At 55.9% G+C, this 21686-nt stretch overlaps 1 protein-coding gene across 1 annotated transcript in view; it reads right to left on the bottom strand.

The window, feature by feature from the left end:
- Window positions 1-903: 903 nt before the first annotated feature.
- The window catches only part of LOC105183505 (uncharacterized), a 52318-nt gene continuing 31535 nt past the window's right edge, over window positions 904-21686 (bottom strand). Inside the window, exons 2-9 of the mRNA XM_011141706.3 lie at window positions 14567-14702; window positions 11790-11985; window positions 10446-10656; window positions 9657-9981; window positions 9034-9300; window positions 6641-8251; window positions 4863-6231; window positions 904-4775 (exon numbers count right to left, since the gene is read on the bottom strand). Coding sequence (XP_011140008.2) covers window positions 4395-4775; window positions 4863-6231; window positions 6641-8251; window positions 9034-9300; window positions 9657-9981; window positions 10446-10656; window positions 11790-11985; window positions 14567-14702 — 4496 coding nt within the window. The 3' untranslated portion in view covers window positions 904-4394. The remainder of the gene's footprint in view (window positions 4776-4862; window positions 6232-6640; window positions 8252-9033; window positions 9301-9656; window positions 9982-10445; window positions 10657-11789; window positions 11986-14566; window positions 14703-21686) is intronic.

Genomic DNA, 21686 nt, shown 5'->3' with positions numbered 1-21686 from the left:
ATGGGCGACTTTAAGATGTAAGATCGGCTAGATCGTAATGAATTCCGTCTCGTAAGTATGTGGACTTTTTCTCGATTTTACTCTCGTCTAACACACACGCACGCGCGCGCCAACACGCACAACTCAATGCGCACACACACACACACACACACACAGTATACGCACAACAAACATACACACATACACCCTAGAACGTTATGCTCTATCCGAAAGGAAGAGAAGCAAGAAGAAGAAAAAGAAGAGGAAGAAAGAGCAATCTTCAAGGGACGAGAAAAAACGCACCGCAACACACACACACACACACTTGACGAACGGATCGTGCCGATGCGTACGTCACGACGGCACGGCGATATCGACGACACGGGACGCGGGGAGAAGAGGAAAATAATAATAAAAAGGAAGATTACCGGAACGATCGTTCGTCGCTCTCACTTCGACTTGGACGAACCGCGCTTTTATTAGACGTACTTATCGAATCGACGGACCCCTCTCGGCACGGTCTCGCCCGAAGTACAGCCGAGGCGAGCGAGTGCGAAATCCTACGTCGATCTTGGCTCGCTTTGCCCTCCTCGGGCCTCGTATTACGTACCTTAAATGACTATATCACTGTTACGCCAATAACAAAAGCCGCACGCTGTTTCAAATATTTTAAAGGATTTAATAAATCGCTAAAAAATACCCCGCTACGTGCTCAATTCCCTTTTTGCCTCGCTCGCGCGACAGTCCGCCTTCCTGAAATAATACCCACTTCATCAAGGAGGCCATCCGTCGGCATTTGCGCGATAATTCCTGTTCCAGCAGGGAGCGAACTGATGGAGTTTTCGCTCCAGCTCTTGATACTCGACGTTGAACGCGTGGACTGAAATGTGTTGCACGCACGGGTATAAAGGCACGCTCTTCGTGTACTTTTTACCTTTTTTTCTTAAACGTTCATTTTTATTAGCGATAAATAAACTTACATATCTTTACAGTAACAATGTCCCTTTCGCAACTCTCGGAAAATATGATAATATCTATTCGCAAAGATTCGTATAGATCAAGACTTACTCCTCGCTTATCATTTGGTTGTTAATTCCAGCTTCCTTGCGCGCTCGGTTAACGATGAACGAACGAACGAACGAACGAACGAACGAACGGACGAGCGAACGAACGAACGAATGAACGAACGAACGAACACTTGTTAAAAAACTCAGTACGATACGAACGGTATACGCGCGTATCTCCTTATCAGTAAGATCATCGTCTACGTTGCGTACGTATTGTTTTTCTTCTTCTTTCCCACATGCGATCTACGTACAAGTCTTAACGTTACTTAAATCCTAACGATTAGCGAGCGTACAACAGCCGAACATGAGAGAAGAGGTGAACAACATAAGACCACTGCTATTAAGTATCATCGTAATCGACATAACGATCCGTGCCTGTCGCGGCTCACGGATTAATTTTCTTTTCTCTTTTTCTTTTTTTTCTTTTTTCTTCTCTATCATTCCCTTCCTTTGCGAATTCTCGGCTATTGGTTTCCTCTCTTGCCTCGTTTGGAACGCCTCGTCCTCTCGCAAGTCTCCTTACGTCATCCGACTCGTTCTCTCGACTGACGTTTACATAGTCCAATTGTTCCGCGTTCCCTCCCCGTCCACCGTTGTACGTTATCTGTCGACGTTTTGTTAAGTAGGTTCTTACGATATAATCCTCATAAAATCCTCCCCTTCCCTCCCTCTCTCTCGGTCTCTCTCTCTCTCTCTCTCTCTCTCGGTCTCTCTGTTATAGCATTACGCGTTGCATCGATACCGACTAATGATGATCCGTATCGATCTAATTTGTTTCCGCTGTCGTTGGACGCCGGAGGCGGAGCTACGATTTAGAAGAGGATCGCGGATTCCTCACTCGAGAGCAGTTTCAACCGTCGGAGTCGCAACCGACGCAATCGGGCTCGGCTCGGAGACGTCGTCGATACGTCACAGGGTAAACTCTCGGTACGATCTCCAAGTGGATGCAAAATTTAGTTCAATCTTCCTTCCTTCCCAAGCGAGAATTCCATGTGTCAGCCGAGTCGATCTGCGCGCGCCCGATCGACCCAGTTATGCGTCAAGCGACGAGCTATCGCGCTATTATGCGCTTTAGTTTAGACCGCCAATGCGACCCAGTCTCCGTCTCGTCTGCAATGCGACTCGTCCTCGTCCTCGTCCTCATCGTTAGTTCCTAGCATCGTCGCGCGAATCAAACCGCATCGCGAGCGACGTCACGGAGTGAACACGGAGGGAACAACACGCAGTTTCGCACTCGTCATCGCATTGTTGTCTGGCGACGACGCCAGTCGAGAGGAAGCAGCCTTCGTTTCAGCGCGTTCTGAAACTTGCCACATCGGAGACCACCGCTCGAATATTCGCCCGACTCGACACGCGACGCTGGGCTCGCTTTTCCCAATAAAATATGCACTGAGCTTTCTTCTCAGTGTGACGCAAGCTCCTCTCGTGTTTATCACACCGATAAACCGGCAATTCCTCGAACATCGTCTAATTTCACGGAGTCACGAATTTCCTCCTCCTTTCCGCTTCTTTATTCCTCTTTCGCGATTCTCTCGCCTGGGAGGAGACTCAGAACAGGGAAGAGAACAGACGGTCTCCGACGGCGCGCTTTATTCGCGCGAGAAGCGTGTGTGTCCGGTGTATGCCTCGACTCCTTTGACGCGTCGTGTACCCTCGTCTCGAGGGTTCACGCAGCGCGGAGTTCACGCAGCGCGGATGCGACGCTCGTCAAAACCTTCGTCACCCCTCTATGATGGTCCTCTCGCGTCGTCGGGACGAAGCGCCCACGACCGGGCTCATCGACGGACGACGTCGCGCCGTTGCACTTGGATGCACTCGACGCCAGACATTAGCGTGCCTCCCGAGCCACCGAAGCCGGCGAATTCTCGAGTCTCCAGCTCGCCTCGTCGTGACGGACCGTCCGAAGGACGCGTTTTCCTGACCGCGAGAAAACACGCCCGTCGTCGAGTCGGGCCGTCGCCGAAGAGGCGACCTGGAACGACGTCGGTAACACCGTCGGTTGAAAAAGGATCGGCGTCGAGCTGCGGTTGATCGCTTTAGAAAACTCGCGTCTGCCCGGCGATTCGACGCGATTCAACGGCCTTAATCATTAAAGTTATTATTATCAAATAAAAAATATGTATATGCGTAAAAAAGGTATACTCGACGACGTGTCGCCGCGGCTCGACCTCTCGTCGGCCGAGCGGTCGAGGTTTTGACTTGGTCGACATCCTTCGCTCCGCTCGCGCTCTCCGGACTGCGGGTGTGTGTGTGTGTGTGTGTGTGTGTGTTTGTTCTCTCTCTCATAGAGTATACGTAACACATAATCTGTGTATGTTTTCGGTATTAAGCAGCTATCGCTTATCGCGTCTGTGAAGCGTTATCGCGACCTTTAATCGCATACGCGTTGTCGCGTCTCAATCGCGGCACGTGTCGCAGCGCGTGATCGACGTGACAATGCGAGGCAGGACGCGCCGTCTTGTTCGGCTCGTCGATCGATACGGTGCATTGTGTCCTTCCGGCGTGCAGCAGCAGTCGCAATCGCGAGCTGTTCGCAGCTGCCGATACGCTCGGCCGTAAACCGATACTTCGTGCCGTAAACACAAAAACCTTATGCTTACATTGTCCTGAAATTATCATCACTCGAGAAGCGAGCAGCACCACGTCTATTGTCTTTTGCATAGCAACGTCGGTAAAATTACACACAGAAGGAGAGAAAGAGAGAGAAAGCGACTTTTCTTCCATTCGAGATCATCGTTAACTCGCGTCGATAGTCTTTTCCCGTCTCTTCTCGGCCAGCCGCGACGAACACGGAGTCGCCACCGACCGCGTTCAATCCTTCGGAGAGTCGCGGCGGCGTCCGTTCCGCACGTCGCTTCGGTGCGCTTCCGTGCACTGGGATTTCCGGGAAATCCAGCCTCCAGTCTTCCCGCAGACTCGCGAGAACAGCGCGAGAGGGTGTCGCGCGACAAGTTACAAAGAGGTGCACACACGAGTAACTTTCAGAAACGCAAGCGATTCCACGTGAGTACTGTGCGCTCGGCATGCGGGTGCTCAGTGTGACGAGTGTCCTGAAATCGTCCGAGTCCGAGTCTCAGCGAGGTGTGTGTGTGTGTGTGTGAAGAAAAGAGAAAGAGACACGAGAGAGACAAGTCCCTCGGCGAAGTCGCGCCTCGGGCGATTCGCCGTTCAATTGCCGTGCTCGGCGCGCGATCGTTGCTGATCGTTGGTTTTAGCGGCGGTGACGGCGGCCGCGAAGCGCAGCCGTCTCCTCCTCACGAGGGCGAACGTCGACGTCGGGCATCTGCGACGGAGACGCGAGGATGGGACCGCGGGACGATCGGGGCCCCATCTCGCGGTGGGCCCTCCTCAGAGCACGGGCTCCTCGTCCGTCTCGTTGTTCTCGTCGGTTTGTTGCGACGACGACGAGGTGGTCGCGAGCGAGTTCGCCTTGGTCCTCCGATGTCGCTTCTGCTGATTGCCGCTGACGGTGTTACCAGCGTTGCCATTACCGCCGCCGCCGCCGCCGCCGCCGCCGCCGCCGCCGCTGCTGGTGCTGCTGCAGATGCTGCTGATGCTGCTGCTGGTGCTGCTCGGACTATTGACGATGTTGTTGCCGTTGCCGAAGTCGAAGGCGGTGATCTGGCCGTGCGCGGTGATCAGAGGACGCAGAGCAGTACGTACGGACCAGTGCAGCCGAGGATAGGCGCGTTCCTGTTGCAGCATCAGCTCCTTCCGTCGATTCTGCTTCTGCAACGCGCGAGTTGGGGAAAAATCGTTATGAGTACTTCGGTTTCAAATCAAAGCGGGACGCGCGTCTTCCCGCGTATACTTTACCTCGGATGGACGCGGCGACTGCGAGCCCTGCGAGATCCTGAGTTTCTTGCTCTCGGTGAATTGCTTCAATGCCTTCTCCCGCACGTAGATGAAGGGTCTGATAACTCTGAGATCCTCGCGACGTATGTAGTAGTGCGCCTTCATGGTCTTTAGCATGCCACCGTGGAACACGGAGATGAGGAAACTCTCCGCGAGGTCGTCCAAGTGCTGGCCTAGAGCCAGCACGTTGTAGCCGTTCCGCTTCGCCAAGGAGTACAGTTGCGTCCTGACCGACCGGTCGCAGAAGCTGCATGCTCCGCTGGCGATGCTGGCGTCCAACAGATTATCGTCGACGTTGGCACCGCTCGAGTCCGTCACTTGCTCCTCGTAGAAGTACGGCACTTCCAAGGTCTTCAGGTAGCTCATCAGCTCCAACGGATCGGCACCGCCCGCGTCGACTGTCGCCGCGCTGATCTCGAAGTCGATTCCCTTGGACCTGGCGTAGAATCGGTATTGGTGCAGAGTGTGCAGCAGGGAGAGCGAGTCCTTGCCGTTCGCCGACAGGCAGACCAGCACCCTGTCGTTGTCGCGGATCATGTCGAATTCCTGCATAGCCTCCACCGACGGCTTCCAGATATTCTTCGGCGGGCAGTGCCACTGCGTCCGCGGGAACTCGAGCCTAGAATCGCCGTCTTCGGACTTGTTCTCTTGGCCGTCGCCCTCTTCTTCCCTCAAATCATCACCCGTGCACTCCTCGTCCTCCGACAGGTTTTCGTTCTGACGCGCGTGCTGCTGTTTGCCGCCGCTGTTCTTGCTCGACAGGCTCGTCATCGTCGTCGGCCGTGGTTTCCGTCCGTAGCTGTTGGTGGAGTTGGACTCGGCGCTGCTGCTTCGTTTCAGATCCAACGAGTCGATCGACTTGTCGCTCTCGTGGAATGACAGGTTGATGCCGCTGTCTTGAGAGCTGACCGAGTTTACGGCCGAGTAGATCTTCGGTAGGACCTTGCGAGCATCGCCGATATCCAAACCACCGCGTCCCTCCTGCGAGTCGTCGTCCACGTAATCGTCCACGTCATTCTCCACCTCCTCGTCCTCGGCTTTGGAGCGTCCGCGAACCACTTGCTCGCTTTCGGACGGTTTCATCACGTAGATCACCGTCTCGTCCGACGAGCACTCGCTCGACATCTTGCTCTCCTGCTGTGACAGCTCGCCGACCTTGCTGGTGATCTCGATCGGGCCGCTCTTCCTCGCGCTCGAGAAACGCGGCGACGCCGACGAGGGAAGCACGATTCTCCCCCGATCTGGTGAGCCGCATCCGTTCGACGAGACATCCGACGTGGAGGCGTCCGGTGAGTACCTGTGAAGCCCGTCAACCGCGTTCACCATGCACCTGTGGGCAAATGTTCGCAAAATTCGATTCAGTTTCGTGTGCGAATTCACTATTCTGTGTCGATTCAATGTATTCCGTACAAAAAAGGTATTTAATAATAAAAAAAAAATGTATTCAGTAGGCGCTAATAACAAACATATCTACTTAAATCTGAATTTTTCCACTCGAGAAAAATTACATATATTCATCACTCGAGGATAAACACCGCTTGCTCTCTTAGATATTTTTTCTCTCTCTCTCTCTCTCTCTCTCTCTCTCTCTCTCTCTCTCTCTCTCTCTCGCATTAATTTCGTAATATTTATTTTGCATTAATTCGCGGATAATCGGTTTTTATATTTCTACATTCGCAATTCTTTCTCTCTCTCTTTCTCTCTCTCTCTCTCTCGTCGCGACGATACGCGACGCATACCTTATTTCGGATTTCACTTCGCTGGCCATCTCCTTGGAGAATTCCATCAGGTACTCGGCGATGTCGCTGGCTGTGAAGGAATCGTGCCTCGTCTGCTTGTCTTCCACGTATGTCTGATTGATCATGCTGTGCGCTCGCGAATGATGCTGCGGCGTGCTCTCGGACGTGTTCGTCTCCGACAGAGCGTCGTCCACCTTGGAGATGACCTCGCGTATCTCCGACTTGATCTCCGTGGCCAATTCCTTCGTCACCTCCTTCACGTACGCGCTGAGATCGTCCTCGGATCTTTGGCCGGCGCACGTCGAGATGGGCGACGATCTGCCACCGCCCACCAGTCGCTCGGTGTAATCGCTGGCCGACGAGTAGGAGGACGGCGGTGACGCCGGATTGTGACAGTTCAAGGAAGAGATCGAGTGACTCGGGCTAGCGGCGGAGTCTAGTTCCAACGAATTCAGCTCCGTCTGGCTGCTGCAGCTACAGTGCAGACGCTTGTGCTTCGACGACGAGCCGCTGGTCGTGCTCAGGCCCAGGCTGGTCAAGGTCTGCGGGCTCAGAGGTAACGGCGGGATCGGCGAAGAGGCGGACGCGGTACCGGCTCGATTTCCCGGCACGTTGCAGCCGTCGGTGGTGCTTCCGAGAGAATTGCACCTCGCGCGACCCGCCGCGTTCGTCGCGTCCATCAGTTCCCTCTGCTCCTTCGTCGGTCGGACGGTCGCGCGGGATATCGAACCCAGCATCGAGGTGGTCACGGCCTCGCCCACCGCAAACCTCACCGGCATCGGCGAGTTCGGACACGTGGCGGGCGATCGATGCCCGCCGGACAGGTTACCACGGTCGTTCTGACTCGAGCTCTCCTCCTCGCTGTTGCTCGACGACGACGTCGGCTGACTCGGTTTCGCCGCGGATCGCGAGATCAGAGCGGTGCGTCTGGCGGTACTCAACGCCGGTAGACTCCGATGCCTGGGCGAGGCCGACGAGACCGGCAGGTTACCGGTTCGCGGGATGTCGCTGTTCAGTCGCCGGATGCCGTTGGCCAAGCAGTTCACCAGGCTGTCGTGGCAGGTGCCGGCCGGCGGGTAGCTGTACCTGTTCCAAGCCAGCAGCGGGTTGAACGGCACGTCCTGCTTGACGTTCTGCGAGTTGCCCAGCAAGAGATCCTGCGCTTCGCTCGGCAGCATGAACCAGCGCAGCGCCTCCATACGCTCGCACACGAAGTTGAAGCTCTTGTCGATCTGCAGGGGGTAACGCTGCGCCATTTTCCGGGCGCGGTTGAAGATGTTGCGCGCGGTTTGCAGGCAGTCGCCGTAGTTCTGCGGGAAGACCCCGGAGCCGGAGGCGCGCCTCTCCGAGGCGTTCATCCTGCCGTCCGTGTACCTGATCGAGCCGAGCCACTTGCGTTCCTTGAAGACGCTGTTGGTGTGGTGCCGCCATTCGCCGGTGTCCGGGTTCAGCACGTACTGCGGCAGCAGCTTCCAACCCTCGGTGGCCACCATTTTGAGCGCCTCCAGGACGAAGGCGACCTCGGCCTCGCTCATGAAGTACGGGAAGGACAGCCGGGCGAAGCCCGGCCTGAGGCCCTCCGCGGTGGTCTCGTCTGCGCTCGTGCGTTGCCTAAAATAAAAGCACGAGCATGAGAGCGCGAGCGATGAGTGACAGGCGCGACGACTCACTTTGCCGAGAAGAGAGCAGCCCCGACGAGCGCGCGCCAAGTGCCTTGCTCTCTCGCGCGCGCGCGCGCCTCGCCGCGCGGCTATTGACGTAACGTCTATTTCGACGCGCGTGTCCATTACGCGAAATTACGCTGCGCGCGAGCTTAATGGAGAGGGTACTTCCTGCCGCGGCGGCGATCCGCACGTGCTGCCTGCCTGCGCACGTGTGTCGTAGGGCGCGTACGACGGAGACGCGCGCGCGAGTCGCGGTGTCTCACTCCGATTCGCTCGGGTCTCTCGCGATTCGCGAAGTCACAACCTCGAGACTTGGGAATGCGCTGATGCGAGATACACGTTCCGCGCCGCGAATGCGCGGAATGAGAGCCGACTCTGGTGGGAGGAAATTGCCAGGGAAGAAAATTGCGGCAGAAACAAGTTCCGAAGTTTGGTGCGACCGAGGTTTCCGTTTGTCCGGCAAGCTCGGAGAGGTCGCAGATGCGCGGGAATGCTTGTTGAAGCTTCTTAAGTAGTCGATTAACATCTCGTATGACCTCAAACGAGAATTTTTCCAGCAGCTGATTTTTCTGAATGCCCAGCTTCGCCAGAACTCGGTTTCCGCCACCGAAACCGCCGAGTTTCGCTCGCTGTTCTTCGTTCGCGGTCACACCAACCGAGATTTCTCTTCGCGGAGCATGAGGAAGAGGAAAGAGGGGGAAGACTAGCACGAGAGCTGCGACTACCTACCCTTCCAAGAGGATATCCTCGTACTCCTTGGCGAGTTCCCGGTCGATTCCCATGAGGTCATGGGCGTAACGACCGGTACAAGCGCATCCTCCTCGCGCCTGAATGCCGAACACGTCGTTCAAGACGGCGCAGACAAAGTTGTGGTGGAGGAACGTGCCGCGGGGATGGCGCACCATGAACGAGAAGATCGGCAGGCGCTTGACGTTCTGCGACGAACTGCCGAGCAGGATCAGCTCCGGGATTGTCCGCACATGGGCCAAAACTTGCCTGCGAGAAAGAACGCGGTTTTCAGCCGTGTTTGACACCACTAGACGCTACAAACGAAAGAGTTCTCTCTCTCTCTCTCTCTCTCTCTCTCTCTCTCTCTCTCTCTCTGGGAGAAATTACAGGCCGCGTTGGAGGGAAAGAGAAGAGCGAGAGGCGCTTTTTATGAGCGGCCCGGCCGTACACGCGCAGGAATTTGCGTTCGCAGGCAGACATTCGCGGCGAGAAATTATTCCAAACGATCGCATTTGTTTCCTGTGGTGGCCGCTGGTGGAGGGGAAAAAAATGGGCGACGTCTTATGTAAGCCGCGAGCACGAGCGGCCGGCCGGCTGCGAGGGAACAGAGGCGGATCGTTCACCTGGAAATCTTATCCTGCCGCGCGACGATCGCTCTCGGCGTGACGTTCTCCTTCAGCTGCACCGCCAGTCCGCATCGGATGCTCTCCACGACGCCGCCGGTGCCGCTCTCCTCCCGCAGCTCGGGATCCCGATGGTAGCGGTGGGAATCCCGCATGTCCTCGGCCTCGACGTCCTCCCGCAGGAGCCAGCGCTTGGTCACGAGTACACCGGGCGACTGCACGCCGCCGATAAATTTGTGGCCCGCGAAGATGATCGCGTCCTTGTGCACGGCGGTCTCGCCGACCCCGGGCAGGTGAGGGTTCATGTCGATCTGGACGTAAGGGGCTGCAAAAGCCAAGCGACCGCAACGTGACGTGTACCGCGCCGCGTCGGAGTCCCCGTTTCGAAAACGACCAAGGAGGACGAAAGCATCGCGGCGAGTTGGTTACACAACGCGGGAGCGGGCTTATATAAAGGACATTGTGTGTCGACGGTAATGATATTTAATTTGCCCTCGTTACGAGACAGACGTATCCTAGTTAAGGACGCTCGCGCGTGACTTACGAGCGTCGGTGTGATTAGCGCGCGCGCGCGCGCTTCGTTACTCGCTTCTTCCGCCGGGATATATTAATTAGCGCGGCGATGCTGCGGCCTGCGTTCTCGCTGAGCTGAAAGATAGCCGCCGCGCAGGGCGCGGCTAAGACGCGAGAGCCCGCTTCGCATTCGGCGGCTCGGCTCGGCTCGGCTCGGCTCGGCTCGGTCCTCCTTCATCGCTCGCGATCCCGTCCGCGTCCGTTCCCGATCATTACCTGCGGTGGTGTAATCCCACACGCTGAGCGCGCCGTATTGGTGCAACAGGAGGGTCGTAGCGACGTCATCTGCCAAAACCCCCGTTATGCAACTGGCAGCGCTGAAGCATCCGATCATTTGCGCAACGCCCTCGCTCCGCATTCTGGCGAGTCCCCGTTCGAGATCGTTCAGATCTAAGAAGCCCTCGCGCGTCTCGGAGATCCTCACGATCTGTAAAGCAGGTTCCGTTGCTCCGTCAATGACTGCAACAGCGCGACGCTGATAAGCAGCGCGCTTCCCCGGCCGAGTCGAAGCGCTAAGCGGCCCGAATCGAGAGAGAGAGAGAGAGAGAGAGCTCACCCGTGCGCGCCTTGGAAATATTTATGCGGAATGTCCGTCTCAGGGCTGTCGCCCTGGTATATATCGGGGACAACTTGTTCGAAATGAAAATCAGGTTTGCGCCTGAATGTTATGCAAATAAGTTGACGCGCGCTCATTTCCATCGGTTATCTCTATAACGCTCTCGAGCGAAGCGCCAAAAATGCACGCATGACGATGAGAGCGCAATCCGCGAACGAACGGACTCGTTCGTTTGAAAGAGCGTGCACGCATCCGCGCTAATCCGCGTTAAACGCTTGCCTTGCGTTTTACGTTGTCGTCGTAAATCAACGACACGCGGCCGCTCATCGCGCGGCGATCATCGCGCGGCAATCACGAGCTCGTGTTAGCACGAGCGTGCATATATTTGCACATTGATATCATTGAGCGGCCAATATCAGTGTGCGGCGCATTTGCGATTTCAGATTTAAGCGAAGGCCGAAGGTCTGGAAGAGAGCTGCCTCGCGTCGGAATTGAAACTCCAAATATATTCGTCGTGTTTCACCGTTTCTCGTCGCGCGCAACACGTTCCGCGCAACGTGTCTCGCGCGATTCCATTCAATTGTTCAATCTTCATCGCGCGACGGCTTTCATCAGGAGTCGCCACCGCCGCGCCGAGTCACCGGCCGTGGCGCGCGATTACTCACGGGGATGACCGGCGGTTTGATGAGAAGTCACCGCGTTTCGCGCGGGCGAGCGTTAGATAACAGAAGAAGCGCGGCCGCTGTCGATGGCGCGCTGCCAAAAGCTCCGTGCCTAGCGCTACATTGCGTTTATTGCGCGCCATTTGATCCTCGCGCCTCCTCCCGCGACACCGTCGCGGGCGGAGGCATCGCCGGCGGCCGCGGTTTTAACGATGCACTTGGCATGGCGCGGCTCTTATCTGACCGCTCTCGACGCTCGCGGCGACCGGCTCTCTCTCTCTCTCTCTCTCTCTCTCTCTCTCGGGCTTTTCCACGTGAATTTATCTACCGGCTGTCTCTTACCTTGACATCGAGCTCGCGCCAAGGCCTCAGGTTGGCGTGATGCTCGAACGGGCCCACGAAGACCACGGTGGATTTCGCGAGATCGAGATGTCGTAAAAGTGTGCGAAGGGCAGCGGCGGTGCCTTGACCTGCGAACAACACCGCATCCTGCTCGCCGGCTCCGACCGCGTGTCTGACGATGTCTCTGGCTTCGTGCCTGCAACACGAACGGGCAAACGCGAAATGCGTGTGTGTCCAGCGCGGCGAGGGTGAACATCGCGCGCTCGCGCGCCCATTCACGCGCGGAGTCAACGTGGACTAGGCGCGTGAGAAACAAGGAACACCTTGAGGAAGGAGCGCGCACACTTCTTCGCGCTCCTCGATCGATGCCCGCTCTGAGTGCAAAATTCTGCCGACTCGCAGCTCCGATTCCGAACATTCCATCGCCGACTCTGCCGCGCGATCGCGCTCGTTGCAGCGGAGGGCTCGCTGGGCTCGCCGGGAATCGATACTTTCTCATTACGGAGACGCTCGTCGTCGGCGGGACGCGCGGCGGTGGATTTTATCAGCGCCGCACGTTGTACGCGTGTGTGCTACATCCACGTAATGTGAATCGCGAAGACGGCGTCGCGGATTCGCGCGCGTTCGCTTTGAAAGCTGACGTCGTCGCGTGTCATTTGAGACGGATAACGCGATAGCGCGGAAGGGGGAGGCAATTATGGGTCGTGGCAATTTATTACAGTACATTGTGCAAACATGTCTCCGAATGTGTCGCTCGTCGCGTGATGGATCCCAAGCCGGGTGTCGCGTATCATCATTATCGGTCTCCCCCGGTCGACCGCGGAGCGAGCACCGCGGTCTCCTTTTTCCCTCCCTCTTCCTCTCTCGCTCCCTCCCACCGGGCGGGGGTGGATATTGATCTGGGACATCAGCGCCAGTAAACGGGAGAGTCGAGACGAGACCGTTTCGCGCCCGGGCGCGGCGCGGCGCGGGCGGCCCGAGCGAGATTCAGAGGCGACTGATCTACATTTCCTCGGAGAGGGCGCAGCGAATTGAAAGTTGTTGTCGTCGGCGGCGGCGGCGATAACGACGACGATAACGAATAAACGGTGGGCACTGCGACGATGGCCGCGTTTTTTTTTCCGCCGCCTCTTTTTCCACCGAGCAAACACGCCCGCGACGAGACCGATTGAGTTTATGTCGCGTTCGAGAAAGTTTCCAGGCGCGATGTAATCTTCCCCGGACGCTCGATATCGCGAAACGACTCGTCACTCTCGGCCGAATCGAGCCTCGAAACGGAAGGAACGGCGTTGAGTAAGTTGTATAATTAGTTGCTGATACATTAAGAGGGAATTAAGAGGAAAAACATTAAATATTGAGATGATGAAACAACTTCAACACGGAAGAAAGGATCGGCATGAAGAATAGGTCGTGTAATATAATGTCGCACACTCGAGATTCTCCGTTGATGTTTTCAGCCTCGGCAGGATTTTTCTGCAGCAGGATCAGCCTAGAACGATAATTTCGGCTCGGTGCCTAGGGTTGTCAACTGCCCGGTTTTGACCCGGACTGTCAGGTTTTCAGAAGTCTTGTCCGGTTACGTGAGTCAAATACCGGATACCGTCATATGTCCGGTTTTTAAGTTATATCCAATCAATGGAACGAGAGGTCAGATTTTAGCAACGTTTCTCCGTTTCAAGCGTCTACAAACGATCGAGCGCCGCGAGGAGCCATCTAGTAGATGATCTGCCGATCCATCATTCCATATATATTGAAAAAGTAATAGTTTATCATTTTATTCGATCAAATCTTGTTTATAAAATTGTTTGGAAATTGATATTGTAAATAACTTCTTGTCATATTTTGTGTTTAATGTAACGTTATGATTATTATTTCCGTCCGGTTTAGTACGGTTTGGGTTTGTTACCAAAGAAGAAATGTCCGGAAGAATTTTAACTTTTGGATTCGGTAACCCCCCTACAAACAACAAAATAATCTGGTTAAAATATGCCCGACAAAACTGTTTAGTTCCTGTAGACAAATGTCTCGTTTGGTTACGGTTTGTTTACGCATAACGTAATACTTTTGTTGTTATAGCAACTAAAAAGCTTTAACTATATGAATTTTGTTAAAAATACTATAATTTTTTCTTAATACATAAAATCTAAATTTCAGTGCGCAGAAAGACAAAATAGTATCCATGGGGCATTATTTTGGTTTGTTGCGTGTAAAATAATATTTCGTTATTGCGTAATTTTTGTGAATAAAATCACTGAAATGCTCAATTTTTATACACGAAGTCCAAGAATAAGATCATTTGGCTTTGTCCAGAGGACAAAGCAGAAAAATACATTTAGTTGAAACAACTAAACATTACCCGTTATATAAAACGAGATATTTGGTTGCTATTAAAAAATGCCTCGACTAAACAGTTTTGTTAGAGATACTAAATCTTTCTTCCTAGTGGTGTCCCGGACACCAACCGCGGTGACCCGGCGTTGAAATGAAACAGGATTCGATCCTCACGGCTCGACGTGCACGTCCGAGGCAGAACTCCGTTGTAATGAATAACAAAATTAAGCGAAATACACAATTCCTCCTTCGCTCGTCGGAAATTTGCCAATCACGGGATCTAATTGCGTTTTGCGCAGGCAATCACCGATATACTCGTTGCAGCGGGACACAACAACCCCGCTACAACCCGCGGGGCCCGCGACCGAGTTGCGAAATGTGCGAGAAGCAGATTTGCCGATCCGCCCGAAGGACGCCGCGGGCCGTTAGGCCGAATCGTCGCTTACCTAAAGAGAGAGGACTGCAGACTGCAGATGGACGTGGAGGCCCAAGTGTCGCCCAAACATGGCAGCACCTCCTTCGCGATGTAATCCTCAAGGAACTGCAGTGACCTTCCCGAGGCGGTGTAGTCGCAGTAAACCACTGAAACACAAAGGCGCCGGTGAAAGGTGGACACGTTGAAGTATCGTGCGCGGGCGGGCGGGCGGGCTGTCCGTCTTCGCGATGAGCCTCTTTCTGTCGCGATCGCGAAAGCTCCGAAAAAGCTTTTTACTTTTCTCCTTCACTTTTCATCCTTTTTCTCGTCATCTTTCATAACCTGCCAACCGCGCCAACGGCGCGGCGAACGGCGTGTCACGCCACGCGCTACTTTGTACAGCGCGCGTGCTGGCAAGCCTCGACTGGCAATCGTAAAGGGAACGTCGCTCGCCGTCTTTGTCTCAGCGAAACGCGCTCGTTGGATCTTACCGTCGTAAAGCAGGACGAAGGGGTGATTAGCGAGAAAACGAAAATCACCGAGATCATCCGCTCTGAATTCCCGTGAAAAAGCCCACACACGTCGAGAGCTGGCACTTCGCTGCTGTTTGCGCGAGAACCGCCGCCTCGCCTCGCGTAAGCGCGCAATTCGCGCGAATGAATCGCGCTTGGAAAATACGGCATCTATTTATGGATGTAAGATGTGTCGACGCTGTCGAGGCGTTAAAATCTGGCATAAACTGCGAGAAGCCCGTTTCCGCTGCTATTTCCAGGCCTTACCGCGAGTCGCGTTTATCGTAGACTCGGCTTAACCGACAGAGAAGGAGAGAGAGAGAGAGAGAGAGAGATAGGGAGATGATTGTTGGTGCATCATCGCCAGCGCGAAATCCGCGCGGCATATCGGTCAGTGTGCTGAGTACGAAAAGCGTCGATGGCGCTTTCGTGCATCACGAGCTCGCGATGAGACCGAGCGCGTGCGCCCGCGGGAGATATGCAAATGTACTCGCGGCGCGATCTGTTAAGCCGCCGTAACTATTTTACACGCTCCTATAAAACGCCGCACGTATGTGTCGTGTCGCGTAAATCTCGGCAATTTTTCCCGGGATGGTGGTGGCCTTGGAAAGGCGGGGGGGGACTGCCCGCGAGGACTGTCGCGGGCGGACAAAAGCCGCTGGTCGAGCTCGGAGCGACTCGGAGGGAGAAAGCCGCTCTCTTGTCTCAGCCCCGCTGGGGGGTCGCCGAAAGCGCGAGCTTAGCGACGACGACGAGGAGCAGCGTCGCGTCGCGTCTGCCGATCGCGATCTCCCTCGCGGAGAGTGAATCGCTCGCGTGCGCAGCCCGCCGGCCAGGCGAGCGTCGTCGCCGGACAATCGTCCATTCATCGCTTAGAGCGGCAAGCGCGCGGCCTTTTTTGCGCGGGCAAATCGAATCGGCCGGGGGAAAGCCAAGGTAGGCGAGGGATAATGACTCGCAGGTGTTTCTTACGAAAGCGCTTGATCGACAACCGGTGGCGCGGCGCGGCGCGCCGTCGGTGGCGAAATTATATACGCGAGCGCGGCACTTTCGCGAGTTTAGGTTCACGGCGCGCTCTCCTAATACGCCGCCTCCCCGGCGCGGCGACGATGACGAGAGCGACAGGGAGAGAGGCAGGATCCGCTGACTCGGCTGAACATCGTCGTCGCGACGATATCGGGTTCTGTCTTCGGCCACGCGAGACACCTGGCTCTTGTTGGCTCTCCGCGCGCCGCGTCTAATTGCACAGGAAAACATCGTTGAGAAGGAGCGCCGCGCGAATCCACCGAGTCTCTCGCCTCTCTCGTGATCTTTTATCGTTTCCTTCTTTCTTCTTTTCGCGAATGCGATCGGACGAAATTAGCAGCTCGCCGCGGAGCTAGCAATCATCGCCGATGATGCAGTCGTCATTACGCAGTTTATTGCCTCTCGCTGTATTTATCGCCGGCGAGGCGAAGGCGCTTATTAAACCGCGAGCGTGGGGGCCGAGGCGCGATCTCTCCCTCTCTCTCTCTCCCTCTCTCTCTCTCTCTCTGACTCTCTCTCTCTCTCTCTGACTCTCGTTATTGTCCTTCTGGATTCAGCTAGTGCCGTCGATTATGCAAGATCGTTCGGTCGCGGGCCACGGAGGATTATCGAGCGAGCACGGGAGCGCAGCGACGAGAGCGGAACGCGCGCGCCGTCTAATTTATTAATTTCGCTCTCGCCGATCGAAATCGATGACAATTCGCGATTCGCTCGGCCGGCAAGCCGGCCCCGGCGGTTTTTGCTGAATTATGCCAAGGTACCGCCTGGCTTTGTTTCCTGCCGTCGCCGCCGCCGCCGCCGCCGCCGCCGTCACACCGATGACGTCAGGATATACCTTGGAGCGAGCTCGTGCAGCGGACGGTAGTGATCGATGCTTAGGGCTAACTGCCGCGATCTCGTCGATAAGCCCGCTGAGCGGAATGAACATGTGGACGCGCGCGCGCGCGCGCGCGCCAAGCTCTATACTTTCAGTTCCGCCGGCGATAACTGATTCCGCGGAAATCATTTGAATATGTAACGAGCGATCCGCGGAACGCCAGCCAGCGTGTGTAATATCACCGGAGGCGTGTAGAGCCGCGCGCTCCGCGACTTCGCGACTCCGCGATATTCGCAACGCCGTTATATACAGGGAGAGACCCCATCAGGAGTGTCCAGCTTCTCCGAAACCTGCAAGTGTCACGCGAGCGCGCGCGAGCGCGCGCGCGCGTCACCTCGGAGCACAGACAATGGCTTTCTCTTTCTCTTTCTCTCGCGTCTCGCGTGGCGGCCAAAGTCGCCAATCAATCGGCGCGGCGACGGCTATCGAGGCAGAGGATATCGGATCCTCTGGCTAAGCGCGGCGCTGCGCTAAGACGCGAAGGAGTCGCGGTTCCTGCCGAAAGTGTCACACGCGCGCGCGCCTATCTCGAAAGACAGTCGCTTTCTCTGAGCGGCGCGAGAAGCTGCGGCTCGAGACCGCGGAACATTGACGCGCGTGCCGAAACGCCGTCGCGAATTATCCAGCCGTCCGAGTGGGCGACGAACGGAGCAGGAGAGCAGGTCCTTTCGCGCGGAGGCGGAGGCGAAGGAGAAGGAGGTGGCTCCGGCTCCTCGGAGGAAGCCTATGCGGAGTTTCGCCGGCGGACACGGCTCGACCTAAATTTTCGTCGATCGCGTCGAACGGACGTGTTTCGCCGGCTGATTACTATCCCCGTCTCGTCCGGTCCTTCCTCTTCTAATAATTAGCGCGCGGACTCGTTCGTGGGTAGAAACGCACGGGAGGACGTCGAGTGGAAATAATAGCGCCGTTCGTCCACTGAGATTTATTTCCACATTAATATGCGCAGCTCTCCTTGCACAATGTGGCATTTTTCTCTTTCTGTTTTTCCTTTTCTTTTAATAGGCAAATGCGCAGCTGCGCGCGCGAGCGCTAGAAATAGCAGCGACCTATTTCTACCGATGCGTTCCAAGTGACGAGATTTTCTTGCGAAAATGCGTTACGCGAGAGCAAAAATATCCCATTCACCTGCGGTCCTGCGGTCGACGGACTCTCGACGTCCGTTGGAGATACAAGACGCGTCGCTGTGCAAATCGGAGTAATTTTCAAAAGAAATTCCAAACTGCCAATTTTTCTCCGTCCGGCGTGTTTCCAGCGTGTTGCAGAGACGCAACTTGCAACCGATCGCGTCCGAAGCGCGAGACATCTTCAACAGCTATTTATCTTCTCGAGGAAAGTCATAACGAGTCTGATTCGTTGTTTCCATATTTGGGCGCGAGTACGCGTCACGAGTTAGATGAGGCTCAGGCGGTCTCGGGTTTAACGCTTCTCGCAGCGTTTTCGCAGCGACAGGTTACGCGACACCTCGGCACGGCGCGGCCGAGGGACTATTTCCAGCGCGTTCTCTCATATTTTTGCGAGTTCACACGCCGCAGCCGCTGTCAAACAATCCGGCAAACGATGACGTGGGCGTCGCGCATCCCGTCGCTCCGCGAGGATACGACGCGCGATGAATGTCGCGGCGATAACAGGCCGCGGCATTGGCGTGCCGCGATTCCGCGAATAATACGGAAGCGAGCGCGGCACTTTGATCTCTCGATAGTCGGCGGCCAGGATGTCGGTCAATTGTAATTGCCGGCGTATTTAGCGGGAACGGCTTCTACATCCGCGTGCGGCGGCGGCGACGGCTCGTTTCTGCCTATCGAGGAGCCGCGCGCGCGCGCGCGAGAGTGATTTAGATGCGTGCCAAGCCTTACACGCCATTTGTCGCATTTCGCGGGAATCGAGATCGTTCATGGAGGGAACCTCTCTCTCTTCCTCCCTCCCTCCCTCCCTCTCTCTCTCTCTCTCTCTCTCTCTCTCTCTCTTCCTCGATTCGCCGGAGTTATAATCCAGCGGTCAGCGCGCCGCGCCGCCTGCGCTCCGGCACCGTTAGAGCGAGAGCTGTTCTAACCTCGGAAGATTAATTAGCATACGGGGCCAGCTGCGTCCGCGCGCAAGCCGTATATCCGGCGTGCGTCTCGAGGATATGCCTTCAATTATTACGCGAGAAAGCATTATCGCGGCGCGATCTTTCCCGACACACGAAGAGCCCACGGCGATTCCCCGGGAATCGCGTGACGCGAGGAAAAATCGAGAGTCGCGGCTTTGCGCGTTACGTGTCACATGTGACGCATGACGAGAGATATGGCGGGACAAAATGAGTGGCTCGGAAACGTCGGGGGGCAACTCGATTATTCATTCGTCCGCAGCCCCCTCTGCTCTCGTCGTCGACTTTGGAAACTAGGAGGAACTCGCAAGACCGGACCCGAGAACGGTCCGCCGTTCACACAATTCGCGCACCGTCACCCTTTGTGACTATTGAATCCGTTTCTCGGAATCGTGGCTGCTTTACCGCGGTGGTATCAAGGAGCGAGCTTACAGCGCGAGTCGATATATACTCGCGGGCACAAATAGAATACACCGTACGCGTCCTATTTTGCAGATACGCGCGCGAGTATTATTTAGCTGCAGTTATCAGCTGGCTCTCTCTCTCTCTCTCTCTCTCTCTCTCTCTCTCTCTCTCTCTCTCTCTCTCTCTGTGTGTGCAGCTCGCTCATTATCGTCGCGGCACTTCAAAGTCGCGCCGCGTCGAGCGGTATGAAAGGGTTCGCAGTTGAGAGTTGCTGTCGCGCGCGCTGGGGCGACATGTCGCGCGCGTAAAAAGCCGCTGCGTGAATTTCGAGGCACCTCGAAGCCAGCGTGGTAGACACCGAAAAAAGCCTGACCGACGACGCATCGAGGTTGGCTGTCGCCGGCCGATCGAACAGTCGCGACCCAGTTTCGAGTTCGATTACCTCCCTCCCCTCCCCGCCCCCGCGTCTTTATAGTCCTAGCGTCGATGTTCGATCCGCGCGTTGCCGGGACTTTTGTCGGCTCGCACGGAATAGAACAACGCGCGCGGTCTATAAAACCAGTTCGGCTGTAATCGTCGACAAAAAGAGCCTCGTCGCCGGACTACCTGGGATCCGGATGGCGAAGGACGGGAAGAGAGAGAGAGAGAGAGAGAGAGAGAGAGAGAGAGATAAAACGTTGGACCGATTTTTGAACGAGGACGAAATGGACGAATATTTGATCGCGCGAGATCAAATATTCGTCCATTTCTTTCTTTTTATGGGAATCTTTTTTGTTTTGTTTCCTTTTTACTCAATACCCGCGAGTTAGCATAGTGATACGACTTTTGCGAGCCTTCGATCGGTGCAGTGTCTGCGACAGAGAGATACAGAGTTTCATATAGTATTTCAAGTTTCCAACATATACCCGCGGTATATATCAAAGGTGAAGACATTACGCACACCTGGACATTACACCGACATGAACGCTTTACAATTGCATTCACGAGGAAAGTTCATTCGTGTACCTCTCTGAGATACACATCGCGAATACTGAACGTCGCTACCGAAAAGACTACCGCGGACGCTCAATTCACGCGACTTTCCTCGACTCGCTGCGGCTTGAGTGTTGCCGCGAATTCGCGCGGTTCTCAGGAAGAGCGACACGTGGCGTTCGCCGCCTGCTCTCTGCACGCTGCGGTCTCTTCTCCTCCCGCCCTCCAGTTAATTAAGACCACTCGGGCCACAACAGGCGACGCGTCCTGCCGCCGTCCTTGAAACCTTTCGAAAGAGTGCCAAAAGCCCCGTCGCAAGGGGGTGGAAGGCTCTCTCTCTCTCTCTCCCCCTCTCTCTCTCTCTCTCTCTCTCCCCTCTCTCTCTCTCTCTCCCTCTGTCGTCCGCGCGCGCACGGACGAAAGCGTCACTAAATTTGGAACGAGGCTCGCGCGAGAGCGCAACAACACGCCGTCGCAACGGAGCGCGCGCGCGCGCGAGAGCGGCAGCTTGCGACCTACATACGCGAAGGGATCGAGCGACGTACGCGCTGGGTGCCGGGTCACTTCCATGAAACGGCGGACCAAAATAGTCGCCTTCTTTGTTCGACCGAGCGTGTTCGACGCGCGTAGTTGTTCGCAACGCGTCATCTCGCCCGCCTCTTCGCCGCCGCGCTCTCTCGGCCGCGTTACCTCTCTCTCTCTCTCTCTCTCTCTCTCTCTGTCTCTGTCTCTCTGTCTCTCTCTCTCCTCCCTCTGTCTCTTCGGCCATCTTCTCTCCGTCACCTCGGGGGTTGATGGTGTCTGTGACGGCTTTGATCGCGGCAGCGCCGAAGAGGAGATACGATGCCGCGCGAGCGATCGATCCGCAGGAAACCGCACCGGATGCTGCGCATCGCGCGTGGAAATCGAAAGGCTGGAAAGCGATCGCGGCGCGGCGCGGCTCGGCGCGGCGCGGCGCCACAGAAATGTCAAGCAGTGAAAGTCGGGGAAAAGAACATTGTTGAGGCGGCTTTCACGCGGAATGGATCAGGTCAGGGACGAGCGCGGCGCGGCGCGCCGTGGCGCAGGCTGATTGTCGAAACGGGGAATCGATTTTCGCGATGGAAACACGACCGGCCCCGGCCGACGAAGCTGCCTTCGACAATCGAGCCCTTGGAATCAACTGGCCGAGTCCGCAATGTCGCGGAGCAGCGCGAGCAAAAATGTCGCGCAGCCGTCTCTCGCTTCAATTGGCCGCGCGCGCGCGCGCGCGCGCGATTCGTTCAAACGA

Source organism: Harpegnathos saltator, unplaced genomic scaffold (genome assembly GCF_003227715.2).
Source record: "Harpegnathos saltator strain DR-91 unplaced genomic scaffold, Hsal_v8.6 scaffold539, whole genome shotgun sequence".
Classification (NCBI taxonomy): domain Eukaryota; kingdom Metazoa; phylum Arthropoda; class Insecta; order Hymenoptera; family Formicidae; genus Harpegnathos; species Harpegnathos saltator.
This window is presented reverse-complemented; position numbering and strand designations above follow the sequence as displayed.